This window comes from Podarcis tiliguerta (assembly GCF_965153285.1).
Source record: "Podarcis tiliguerta genome assembly, chromosome: 2".
NCBI lineage: Eukaryota > Metazoa > Chordata > Lepidosauria > Squamata > Lacertidae > Podarcis > Podarcis tiliguerta.
This window is the reverse complement of record NC_139535.1, coordinates 56,909,698-56,923,629: the sequence shown is the minus strand read 5'-3', so window position 1 is coordinate 56,923,629 and position 13,932 is coordinate 56,909,698. Positions and strand designations below refer to the sequence as shown.

The window sequence follows — 13,932 nt, the reverse complement described above, 5'->3', positions numbered from 1 at the left end:
TTTTGCCTTGATCAGGTTGAGAATTTGGGTTCCAGATGAATCCTTGTGAATACTCCACTGACCACAAGTGTTTCAAACACTTTAGTCACATGCATGCACACACGCGTATATGCATTGGTTTGTTTTGCACACCAAATCTTCTCCCACATGTTGCTATTGGCTTAGGAAACCTTCAGATTTTGATGTAGGTGTTTAAAAAAGTGTCCACATATGCACTGCCCCAGGAGATTGTTATTAACACGGCAGATGTGCCCAGCTTGTTAGCAAATGGCTGGCCCGTACAATGGCCAGGCAGCTTGTAACAGTTTCTCAAGACAAACAATTGATAGGTTACTTCCAGGTGACTTTTTTTTTTGCTGAGCGTTCATCCTGCACAAGTCACATCCGCACCATAAAGGGGTGCCAACTTTAATGAAATATTGGGGGGGCCCTGGCCCCTCCAATATTTTATCGGCCCCTAGGAGTTGGCTCCTATGGTACCATACATGGCTTCCCCCAAGGAATCCTGGGAAAGCATAGTTAATCCCTCAAAGAGATACAGTTCCCAGCACTCTTAATTAACTACATTTCTAGAAAAAATGCACTGGTTATTTCACACTTTCCCATGTATTTTTCATCATTTTCTATACTGCAAGAAGTCCAGGGGGTTGTTTTTTTGCTTTTGTTTTGTTTCAAAACGAATTTGTTGGCAAGAGTTCTATATCCACTGTAATTGCAAAACTGCTTGGTTTCTTGGTTTCACAGTCCCCCCAAACTCTCAACCCCAGCTTTTCTCCTTCTCACTATTTGTGAGTTGAGGGAGAGGCCCCACCCACCTGCCATTTCCCACCAAACCCCTTGATCCCTTTTAATGGCTCATTAAAAGCTAGCTTGATTAGTTTTTAGCACTTGCTAGATTCAGGGATTCGAGGAGTCTGGCAACCAGCTTAACACTCCAAACTCATAACAATGTTGGCAGAAGCTCTTATGCGAAGGAGCAGGAGGAAGGGTAAGAAAGTGTTGACTTTATGGAAATGGGTGGAGGCTGGGGGAAAAACGTGGCTGACCATAGGGGTGTGTTTGTGAACGTGTGTGGGAAAGAATTTGCTGCATGGTGATTGATTCTGGAAGCTGTCATGTTTTCCTCCAATTGAAAAGCACAGTAGCTCTAAGGATACAGAGGCAGCCGAGCCTGAAATACAAAGGAATTACACAGCATATACAATGATGGGAACACGCAAAGGAAACACACCTGAACCAACCGGTCCGTATGCCAGCTCTCTGGTGCCAAAGTCTACAAAATGGTTCATTAATGAACTGTATAAATAAAATGAGATTATGTATTTGTCAAATACCAGTTAAACCTTTGTTCTTCCAAGAGTCACCTTGGAATGAAGCTAAATTTGCAGGGACAAGGAAGAGTATAGATCACATTTGTTTTTGTGAGGAGAAATCTTTAAAATAATAATGAAAAAATCATTCCTACCAGCTTATTATGTAGGAATAAATTTAATTTATCTATGCTACCTTTGTGAATAAGCCAGCAATGCAGAAAGAATATATCTTCTCCCCACCCCCAGCCTCTTGGCCAGTGAGGAGAGGGGCAAGCTATGCCTGAGGTTTCTGGAGTCAGGCTGGAAAAAAGAGGTCACTGGAAACAACATCTCTAAGGATCTGATAATGCTGGTGGTTCTCCCAAAAATGGAGAGCAGTGAATTTCAGACACCTTTGGAGTTATCCTGTATCTTCTCCTTCACCTATGCCCACTTTGCCAAAACAGTCTGCCAGTCATGCATGGAAGCCCACCTGTGGGTCATTCAAATTCCTTGTTTACCAGGGTTACCTGGGACTCCAGAAACAAGCAGATTGTGAAGCCCAAGCACACACAGCTAACAAGCAGTGTTCAGCTTGGGCAGGGTCCATGTGTGCCACACACACTAAGGCCTAAAATGTTTCATATTGCCTGCATGTGTTGAAAAGGTTAGAACTGGGAGGTTCAGCATGCAAACAGAAAAGCTGAAGCCAATGATGGAATGACTGTGATCACCATGGGAAAAATTGGATTATATGATATGTTTCGGGGTGAAAAGGGTCTGAGCCTGTAGCCTATCCAATGATTCCCTGACCCCTCATTTTCAGTGGCTTTCAGGTGTCCTATTTGAATAATTTCCCCGAGTCCTTTCCTTAATTCATGTTGTGGATTTGATGGGGCTACAAATCACCTTTCTTCATGAAACTCAATATAATCAATTCCTAATTAATCAAATGAAGTTATGACCCATCTGGGGTAATAACTTCTGAAATATAACCAGATTCATGAAAAACAGCCATTGAATTTGCTTCAAGAAATTTTATTATGGAACAAGCAAACATAGGGGAAAGTAAAGAACTGTCAAAAATCATTAAGGTAATATTGTGGGTTATCTGTAAATGTCAGCAGATCAGTAGCAAAATCTTGGAGCAAAATCTGAATTTGAGATCACTGTTCACACAAAACAAAATTTAAAGATGCCTATTCAATGCTGTTCCTCTGCTGAGTGAAGACTCATTGATCCAACATTGTGGAATGGGAGGGGAGGAGATATTTTTAGATTCAGACTCCACCTTGCAGCCTTTTTGCTACCTCTCCTAACCTCCTGGAGCAGATACTGTGTGAGTGTGTGTGTGATGGGAGTTGCAGGGTGAGGTGGGAGGTTGAAAAAATTGGCATTCATTTCCTGTTTTGCTGATGGAAGCCTCTACTGGGTTAAAGAGCCTTCTGTCATTGGAAATACACCATTAAATACGACTCAAATTGTAATGTTGGATGATTAGAAAGTACACAAGTTAGCATTTGGAAACCAATATTTTGAACAAGTATCTTTGACTAGGATCCAAAGAGGTCAGCATGTGTACACAAAGCATTTTTCTGTGTGTACATGACATTCCTGATGGTCTTTTCTGGAAGCAGATTTTTATACCCTAGTGAGATTATAATGACCTTCAATCACCTTTTTGGGGAGCTGGGGAGACTGTCGTTGGTTAAGAGTCTGAAAAGCCCCCATATACAGATGTAAGATGACACGTGAATCCTTGGATTCTAGTCTTCTTTCATTATTGGTGCTTGCATAGTTGATCTGTGAGGGTCTAGTGGTGAATGGTCCTGAGATGTAGCAGGGAGATTAGACTAGGAGGTCCCATTCATTGTTATATGATTATATGATTCCTGGATAATCAATCAGCACTTAACATTCTTTGAAATGCTGGAAGGTAAGAGTCTCCTCATTATTTCTACAAAGAAAGAAAGAAAAGCTCATCATTAGTCACTTTCTTCATTTCACTGGTAGAAGAGAAAGCTGAGAGGTTTTTCTACCAGAGCTATCTAGATGGATTGCACTGGGTTTTTTATATAACAAAAGATGCAAGGAAGAAAGTATGGGGTGCATTAATTACACTTGCTGAAACTTTGCTCTGTACAAATAAAAGAAGTCTTCTCTTTGAATTCACAAAATGGTAATTCTACCATCATGATAAAGCAGCTATTTTGAATTACCCATAATCTTTTAAACATTTTTGCTTACCCTCTTGCAAGCCCCATAATGCATCCTGCCAACATTGTCGTCAGCCTCTCTGAAAAAACAAGAGAGAAGGAATGTGGAACTCAAGAAGTAAACCCATTTTTTACATTCTGCTGGTAAAAAAAAAGACTTTACATATGAATGCTGTGGTGGGGTGAGGTAATGTTGTACTTTGTTTTTTAAATACATCCTACACCTATGAGAACCAAGAATAAAACAGTGTACCTGGGGGAAGCAGTCCTGTTTCACAGAAATCCACTCCTAGTATTCCCTCCCCAAGCTTTTCTCGTCTTCCAGAAGTCTAAGAGCATTTGTGTTGTTCTATTGCTAAACAATCAGGACTCCAAATCCTTATTGATGTATTACAAGTCACTCAGAGATCCACCAGTAGATCCTAATCAATCTTTTGCCTACCCTGGGGCAACTAAGGCCGCAATAGAACCTTTCCCATATTTATTTTCTGATCCTAAGACATTATCATGTTGTTTCTCAGTTTACCCATGAATAATCTGCTTCCAATGTTTCCTCTAGGATTTCACAATGTTGTCTCCTGCTATACCCTATCATTTTTACCCTGCTGAACCCTCTTAAGTCTTCCAGTATACATACTGCCACCATGCAGTCCAGAAGGGGATAAAAAGAGAGGAGGAGGCAATTTTATTGCATTTTATTATTCCTCCTCCATATTCTTTGTTACCCAAAGATGAGCATTCTATATATCTATTACACTTACAGGTTGTGTTGGCAAATCTTGCATTCACTGGTATAAGTTCTGCCATCTGTGCCACAGATTTGGAGAAAGATGCTTGGGCAAGCTAGTGTTACACCACCAGGTCTCGGAACCTTTAGATATCTTTCACAATTGACCTGTAAAAGAAATATTTCATATTTCATTCATTTTATCCTAGCAGCTTCATTCTTTCATCTTCTGGAGCATGGGTAGGCAAACTAAGGCCTGGGGACTGGATGCGGCCCAATCACTTTCTCAATCCGGCCCGCGGATGGTCCAGGAATCAGCATGTTTTTACATGAGTAGAATGTGTCCTTTTATTTAAAATGCATCTCTGGGTTATTTGTGAGGCATAGGAATTCATTCATCCCCTCCCCCCAATATAGTCCAGCCCCCCCACAAGGTCTGAGGGACAGTGGACTGGCCCCCTGCTGAAAAAGTTTGCTGACCCCTGTTAAATCTGGAGCCTCTGGGAAAAACAAGGGTTGTATCTGATCCTTTCCATTTATACATAACTATGATGTTCAGCAATATTGCCTAGCTCTTCCATGGCAAGATGCATATGATTCAATGGAACAGTTTGATGTGCCTTTGTTGCAGGCTGGTTTTAGGTGGTTCTACTTGGTGGTCCATTTCACACGCTAGCAAGGTTATGCTTAAAATTCTACAAGGAAGGCTCAAGCAGTATGTGGACCGAGAACTCCCAGAAGTGCAAGCTGGATTTAGAAGAGGCAGAGGAACCAGAGACCAAATTGCAAACATGCGCTGGATTATGGAGAAAGCTAGAGAGTTCCAGAAAGACATCTACTTCTGCTTCATTGACTATGCAAAAGCCTTTGACTGTGTCGACCACAGCAAACTATGGCAAGTTCTTAAAGAAATGGGAGTGCCTGATCACCTCATCTGTCTCCCGAGAAATCTCTATGTGGGACAAGAAGCTACAGTTAGAACTGGATATGGAACAACTGATTGGTTCAAAATTCGGAAAGGAGTACGGCAAGGCTGTATATTGTCTCCCTGGTTATTTAACTTATATGCAGAATTCATCATGCGAAAGGCTGGGCTGGATGAATCCCTAGCCAGAATTAAGATTGCTGGAAGAAATATCAACAACCTCAGATATGCAGATGACACAACCTTGATGGCAGAAAGTGAGGAGGAATTAAAAAACTTTTTATTGAGGGTGAAAGAGGAGAGCGCAAAATATGGTCTGAAGCTCAACATCAAAAAAACGAAGATCATGGCCACTGGTCCCATCACCTCCTGGCAAATAGAAGGAGAAGAAATGGAGGCAGTGAGAGATTTTACTTTCTTGGGCTCCATGATCACTGCAGATGGTGACAGCAGCCACGAAATTAAGAGACGCCTGCTTCTTGGGAGGAAAGCAATGACCAACCTAGACAGCATCTTAAAAAGTAGAGACATCACCTTGCCAACAAAGGTCCGTATACTGTATACCGTATACTGGTATACCGTATATATATACCGTATATATATATATACCGTATACCGTATACTGGTTTTCCTAGTAGTGATGTATGGAAGTGAGAGCTGGACCATAATGAAGGCTGATCGCCGAAGAATTGATGCTTTTGAATTATGGTGCTGGAGGAGACTCTTGAGAGTCCCATGGACTGTAAGAAGATCAAACCTATCCATTCTGAAGGAAATCAGCCCTGAGTGCTCACTGGAAGGACAGATCCTGAAGCTGAGGCTCCAATACTTTGGCCACCTCATGAGAAGAGAAGACTCCCTGGAAAAGACCCTGATGTTGGGAAAGATGGAGGGCACAAGGAGAAGGGGACGACAGAGGACGAGATGGTTGGATAGTGTCTTCGAAGCTACAAACTTGAGTCTGACCAAACTGCGGGCGGCAGTGGAAGACAGAAGTGCCTGGCGTGCTCTGGTCCATGGGGTCATGAGGAGTCGGACACGACTAAACGACTAAACAACAACACTTGGTGGTCCAGGACAGAGGCCACCACAGAAGAGAGCTGCCTCATTTTATACATCTGTGAATTAGGAGGACTAGGCATATACAAGTTTGCTAATTTCAGTTTCTCTCTCATTTTCCCCCAATCTTAAATTAAGTAATCCACATTTCTGCATCAATTTACGGGTTTATCCTCACAATATTTTTTTTCATTTTCATGCAAATTTCTCACAATAGACCATTTTTTCCTTCAGTTTTTGCAAGCAGCTTTCCTTAATATAATGCACCTTTATGTTATTTCCACTCCTATATACATTTTAATGCACAAATTTCCCCCAAAAAATATGCATTCTTGTACACAGTTTGGGTTGCAGAACTGCATTGCAAAATTGGGGGAAGTGTGAATTTCTAATGTTATCTGTGTTTTTGGTTCACTTACGGCTGCGAGAAGTGTGAATTAGGTAGTTTTTGGTCTACTCACAATTTCTACAAAGATATCACAGTGAAATGAACCTCTGTACTAAGCATGAGTGTCAGAGACATGAACGATTATTTTTTCAAAGTGTGTGCAGCTCTTTGTTCTGTGCTAATATCTGTGACATATTCCCTCATTTTCCTACCTCTTCCCACATTTTAGCTATAATAAATTCATCCAAGCATGTTTAGGTTTTTAGAGAAAATTATAGATATATAATAAGAAAAGAAGAGTCATTGTTTGGAGAGGTCACTTTCTGGCTCACATGGAGAGGCTGTTTACAACAGAAGCCCATAGCTGTATTGAGGCAGCACCAAGGGTTGAAATGATGCACCCCTAACAAATTTTGTGTCTGGGGTAACTCCTGCTGTGCCCCCCCCCCCACTACTACTGACTGGAGGAGCACTGGGAGCAGGGGGGGGGGGTTGTTAATAAGCCTTGTAAAGAACCCTGGTCTGGAAAGCATTTGTTTACAGAGCAAGGCATTCATACAACTGCCACAAAACATGTAAAGCACAATAAAAGGGAAAAGGAAAAGGAACGCACCTCACTTCCACTGTCACTGTCAACACCTAAGATAAAAAAATCACACATGAACACACAAAAATACACAGTTAAGAGCAAAGCAGTCATTGAAGGAAACTGAGTTCAAGTTGTTAATTACCAAGTCTGTAATCTTATAAATGAAGGAGAATAAGCCCCACTCAGTTCAGTCAAACTTCCTTCTGAGTAGATATGGAAAAGATTTCACTGTAAAGGTAGCTGAAGTTTCCTGGAAAATTATTTCTGCACCGTGCGCTGCCACATCTGTTTTACACTTTTGCAGAATTGTAGCAGCTTGTATAATTGCTTGGAGTTTTTTTAAATATTAAGTGAGTTATTAATGCTTTTGAATGAATGAATGAATATGCCTGCACTTCTGCCAGAGTATTTTGTATTAAGATCCTAAGCAGAGTATACTATACTGTCTTCTGTGGACTTTAATTCTATTTGAGATCACAGCCTAAGGCAAAAGCGAATGGCAAAACTACCGGTAACTTTGGTTTTGTTTGTTTTTTGTATTACCATTGTCCTAGGCAGATCACACTTTTCTCTGGCCCAGTAGTGTGTTTTCATGTTGTAAAGGAAAGGATGCAAAGTAACAGACAAATAGTGCTTCCAAATCAGAATGTCTTTATTGGCTTCTGGTGCCATTAGCTAACACAAAAGGGGCATCAGACGGCACATAATAGGATAGGGGGGGTTGTTAGCGCTAAATAGGATGAAGCAGGAAAGAACGAAAACTCACATTTGTGGGCTAAAGTTTACATTGCACAGAGTTTTCTGCAACATTTTCCCATCCTTCTTTTTTTAATCAAAAAGGCGTCTCTGGAGATGACCATTAGTAATGGCAGAGAAAGTTCAAATACTGAATTATAATGTTATAATGAGGCTATTATTGGATTGTAACTGAAAACTAATAAAATTATTACACCCCCCCAAAAAAAAGAAAACAGAGAAAGGTAGGTGGAAAGAATCCCATTCTCTCAAAATCAATGTCCCTCACAGTTAGTTTTCTCTCTACAGGTGAAAAGAAATTGGCACATCCAAATTTTATAAACTCTTGATGGGAGATGGAGTATTCATCCCATTTCATAATCCCCACTCCTAACACGATTTACATTGCCAAGGCTCAACCACAGGCTTTTGAGAAGATTTTAGGGAGCCAGTAGACACAATCCAGTGATTTCTGGCTTGCAATCCCATTGAATATTGCATAACAATGTGCAATCTCTCCCTCTTTTCAGTTGATGAACAAGAGATGTTTTTGCACCCATTGTGTGGGCCTGAAATGCAACTTCTGATCTACCAAAAGGTGCTTACCTGAGAGGAAAGAAAGAGCCAGCGAGAGCACCACAAATACACCTACTGTCTTCATTGTGGAGGCAGTTATTCAACTGTACACCCAGTCCCAGTAAAAGAGATAGGTCCAGTAAGGCAACTGGGTATTTATAGGCGTGTGTGCAGATCCAGAATGCAGATTCTAATCTAAAGCAACCCTCCCAGTCTTTTGTTGTTGCAAACAAATGGGAATATTTGTTGAGGTCGACAGTAACCCACAGGTTGAAATTCTCTGTCAGTAAGAATGAAAAGGCATGAAAACAGAAAAAACATTTGATCTGCTCCAATGGTTTTGTTAATCAAACTGCAGCTTCCGGTATCTGTAGGTTTTGGGGGCAATAGCAATTCATCAAGTGAAACCTCCAACTAGGGTTGAGGGAGACGTTCCATTCAGTTTGCATGTAAAGGCAAGCACACCTAAACCACACTTTGTAAAGCAAGATTTGAGCCGAAAAACAGGCATCTTTTGAAAGTCACCCTTCTCAGGATTTTTCAGGGCAGTTCTGCAGCCAAGTAATGCGTATAAAAATCCATGTTAGGGTAAAGTGCACATCTAAAATCACAGTCATGAAAATGCATTATAGCTTGGGCAACGGCATACAAAAGTATGCATTTTAGGACAGATTCGCACTAAAATGCTGGTGATTTTTCATGCAAACTTTCTCTGAAACGTATGTGGCAATGTGGATAACTGATTTTAAGAGTGGGGAAAAGAAGAAGCTGAGGGGAACCAAAACGGACATATTTATCTGTCTCTACCTCTGAAATGAGGGACGCGGGTGGCGCTGTGGGTTAAACCACAGAACCTAGGACTTGCCGATCAGAAGGTCAGCAGTTCGAATCCCCGCAACGGGGTGAGCTCCCGTTGCTCGGTCCCTGCTCCTGCCCACCTAGCAGTTCAAAAGCACGTCAAAGTCAAGTAGATAAATAGGTACTGCTCCGGCGGGAAGGTAAATGGCGTTTCCGTATGCTGCTCTGGTTTGCCAGAAGCGCCTTAGTCATGCTGGCTACATGACCCGGAAGCTGTACGCCGGCTCCCTCATCCAGTAAAGGGAGATGAGCACCACAACCCCAGAGTCGGCCATGACTGGACATAATGGTCAGGGGTCCTTTTACCTTTACCTTTACCTCTGAAACATTAATTAAAATGAGGATGCTTGTACGCTTTTTTAAAAATTCAGAATTCAGTAATTTGAAGATTGCAGTCTGCAGGCAGCTCTTGGAGTCCTACAAAGAAGCCCTTCTCTGATGCCCCTCTGCCGAATCCCCCTGTCACTGGACTTGGCTGCCTGCTAGGTGAAGTGACCATCTTTGCACACCACCCACCCTTCATGTATTGGTACATATGTGCTGCATCTGCAAACTGACCATGCTGCGTACTAAGGGGGATGTTGCAGTGCAAAAAGTTTGCTCCTGCTTGTTTTCTGCATTTATTTTTAAGTTAAATTAAATAACTTCAGTGGAGCTCCAGTGCAAATCAGAAATGGGCACTGTGTTATTAGGTGTGGATTGCCCAATGCAGCAGCATCATTTATTTCAATGTGATACCAATTATATTGATACCATCGATCATGGTATCCTCCTGGATTGGGGACACTGTATTACAGTGGCTCCAATTTTGTCTTCAAGACTTAGTCCCAGAGAGTAGCACTGATAGTGTTTTTGAACCCCTTGTTATGGGGTGCTGGAATGGATCTTATTTCCAGTGCTATTTAATATCAATCCACTGGGAGAGGGCATTAGGATTTTCAGGGCCAGGTGCCGCCAGTATGCCGATGACACTCAGCTCTACTTCTCCATAAGATCTGAATCTGGGCAATTTTCTGGATACTGTGATGAAATGGATGGATAAAATCAAGCTGAGCTTGAATCTCGGCAAGACAGAGGCACTGTGGGCAAGTACCGAATTTTTCGCTCCATAAGACGCAGCTAGTTTTTAGAGGAGGAAAACAAGAAAAAAAATATTCTGAACAAAACAGTGGATGTATGATTTTTGTGGTTCATGCTGTGGCCACAGACATGTGATCTGATGGTGAATTTGGGGTGACCCAATGCAAAAATCCTGAGGATCCATGGGCTTTTACCTCCCCCCTCCCAGGCAGCCTCCGCTAGCGTCCCTTATCTCTCTTCTGATCCCACCAATCAGCTGTTTCCTTTCAACGCTCCCTTCCCTCTTGTTCGCCTTAGTGTCTTTTCCTTAGCTGGAGCAGCTTTTTGCTCCTCCTTTTCTTCTAATTTCTCTCCTTATTGCTTTAGTCTTCCTGTTTCCCTTTGCAAGTTTTCTGTCTTTATCTCCCCCCCCCCCAGGCAGCCTCCTTTATTTCTAGCGTCCCTTATCTCTCTCCCCGATCGGCAAACGATCAGCAGCTTTGTTTCAACACCCACTTGCCTCTTTCAAAAAAAAAAAAAAAAAAAGCATGATCTGCTTTTTGTTCCTGGGTAATTCGGCTCCAGGAACCACGCATTCGTTCCATAAGACACACAGACATTTCCCCTTACTTTTAAGGAAAAATAAAAGTGTGTCTTATGGAGCAAAGAATACGGTAGTTGTCATGTCCATTGTCATGTCCATGAAGGAGCAGGTCTGGAGTTTGGGTGTTGCTTCTGCATCCAGCTCTGTCATGGGGCGCTCAGGTGGCCTCAGTGGCTAGAAGTGCCTGGTTAGACAAGCCTACACCAACAGTGGCTGGTTAGACAAGCCTACTCAGATGTTTAGAAAGTTTGTAGGAATTTTAATTTGTTTTAGTTTACTTTACTCCAGTTTTAATCTTCTGAATGTTTTATACTACATTTGTAAAAAAAAAAAAAGATGTGATCACTTTATTGTTTCCCTTTTTTGTAAACTGCCTTGAGGTTTTTCTACAATCAAGCAATATATACATTTTACGAAATAAATAAATATAACAGATCATAGAGAAGCTCATTGGTGAGTTCACATTTTGAAGGAAACAAGTTCGTCTATCCAGATGAAGATCTGGCCACTCCAGACTAAACAATTAGCTATCCTGTCCTCCAGAAAGGATCTGTCATCTTCCCTCGCTCCTCCTTATGGCCATGAATTCAAACCATGAATGACCATGGCATAGCAAGCAAGCACAGAAGCAGACATCTGTCATCTGTCAGTTAAAGAACTAAAGGATTCATTTGGTCTGGGCAGTCTCTAAGCTTTGGTGACATCAGTTATCATCTTCCTCCAGATTTGTTCAGTCTTAGCTAAAAAAAAAAGCAGTGCTTTATTTGATGTTCTCAGGTCAACACGGTTGTGGTATAAGAGATATAACAATGATCTCCTTCAAGTGGTTCTCCTGGAGGAACTGAAATCAGATGGTGTGGTTTGAAGGTAAAACAATTATTTGGTTTAGATATTTGCCAAGGGTATGTCATGAGCATCTGCCACATTACTTCTTATTGTCATAAATTCTGAACTTTCAACTAGGAAAGAAAATGGATTGCTTGTAGGTTAGATTATAATAAATCTTCTGAATTGGTTTCAAAGGTCATTTGGCGTTATCCTGAGCAAAACACTGGAACACATAGCTCTTTTACTTTGATGATCATGAAATAGGAAATTAGACTGCTGAACCAGATAAACACATATTATATCAGTCTTCCTCAACCTGGTGTCCTCTAGATACAAATCCCATAAGCTCCTACCATTGGCCATGATGGCTGAGATTGATGGGAAAAGGAATACAACAACATTTAGAGGTCCACGGGTTCCCCATTCCTGATCTAACACACTCCACTTAGAAGTAATCTTCATTGCCAATAACATCCCATGTTGCTGTGTTACAACTCACATCATCTCAAGCCACGGCCCATGCTAACTGAGGTTGATGGGAGCTGGAGTCAAACAGTATCTAGTGGGCTCCAGAGACCTGGGGATAACTGAAATTTGGGAGGTGAGGTGCTTGGGAGACTGTAGGCATACAGATGGGTTTTCCTTCTTTCAGACCCCGCTCCCCGTGTTCTTTCTTTTTCTTAAACAAATGATCTGGTAACCAGAGCTAGGAAGCAGCAATTGCACAGTTGTTGTATTTATGACCACCACTGTGGAGATAAACCAGTAGATCCCAATTTACCACCTTTCCATCTCTGATCTATGAGTCTGTTACCTAACCTTGGGGTGTAGGGGAGGGGTACTACCTCGTTTGGAGAACTAGCTCTCACCTGCGGCTCCTAGAAGCTGTCAACATGCAACAGTGGCCACACCCTGGGAAACAGCTTTGACTGGCTGGCTAAACCAGGTGCAGGTAGCCAATGGGTCTCAAACACTTGGTGAGGTAGGAGCTTCCCCTGCATGCGAAGACAGGCTCCAGCGGATTGAGCAGATGGATCCAACCGCCAAGAAGAAGGTCTCTGCATGTACTGTAAAGGTAAATGAGGGGCAGATGGTGCTTGTCCACCTGGGAAGGTTGTCCATCTAGGAGAAGGAAAACTTTGATCTTAAACCTCTGCTCCTTTGCAGGATATCTTTGGGAGAAGAAAGGGCTAAGGACTATGCCCTACACAAATCCGGAGTGGAGTCCCTAAAATGGTTGGATGGTGCCTTGTATGCCTCAACCAGCAACTCCTGCAGCCAAGCTGGTGCCAAACATATTTATCTGCTTTCCTTTGGACCACATCAGTGAGCCCGAGGGTCTTGTCGTCTATGCAGTCCAGGACTTCTATAACAGGACTGCATGGGTCATGTTGCTGCTGCTAACACAGTGGTTTGACTTCAGCCCCAGAGGCACACTCCATTGTCTCTTGAGACAGTTGGATGCAAACAACAGCCAATCTGGACTAGGAATGTGGAGAGTTTGGGATCTACTGATATGCTAGTTCAGGTATCCCCAAACTCGGCCCTCCATATGTTTTGGGACTACAATTCCCATCCTCCCTGACCACTGGTCCTGTTAGCTAGGGATGATGGGAGTTGTTGTCCCAAAACATCTGGAGAGCCGAGTTTGGGGATGCCTGTTCTAGTTGATATCCAAGTGCAACAGGGAGGATTTCTGACTTCCAGTTGTTTTAACAATTGCAACAAAAGGACTTCCCTCACAGCCTAGACTATACTGCTGAAGTGAAGGAAGCTCAGAGTGTGGGGAGGAACCAGAAAGGACTGTGAATGCAGTTCATTTCTGGGGCTCAAAACAAACTGCTGGGTGCAGGATTCTTCCACTTTATGTGTATGCCTGTTACACCTGACTCCAGTTAGTGGATATGAGGGTCCCAGTAATAAATAACAATTATAGATTCCACAGAGCTGAAGCGTCTCCGGTGGTGACCTAAACGGGAATGGAAGAATCTCTCCATTTCAGTTCCTTTTTACATACAACTTTCTACATTTCTGTAGCAATTTACTAATTTATATATTTATTAATCCTTATGAAGA

The 13,932-nt window shown here is 42.2% G+C and overlaps 1 protein-coding gene across 1 annotated transcript; it reads right to left on the bottom strand.

Moving 5' to 3' along the window:
* Positions 1-2,328: 2,328 nt before the first annotated feature.
* On the bottom strand, positions 2,329-8,654 carry LOC310669758 (trypsin inhibitor ClTI-1-like). Its single transcript, XM_083424173.1, has 5 exons — positions 8,538-8,654; positions 7,221-7,246; positions 4,270-4,403; positions 3,540-3,588; positions 2,329-3,249 (listed from the first exon to the last, which is right to left on the bottom strand). Exons 1-5 carry the CDS (start codon positions 8,590-8,592, stop codon positions 3,244-3,246), a joined length of 270 nt encoding a protein of 89 aa, XP_083280299.1. The 5' UTR covers positions 8,593-8,654; the 3' UTR covers positions 2,329-3,243.
* Between the last annotated feature and the right edge of the window lie 5,278 nt (positions 8,655-13,932).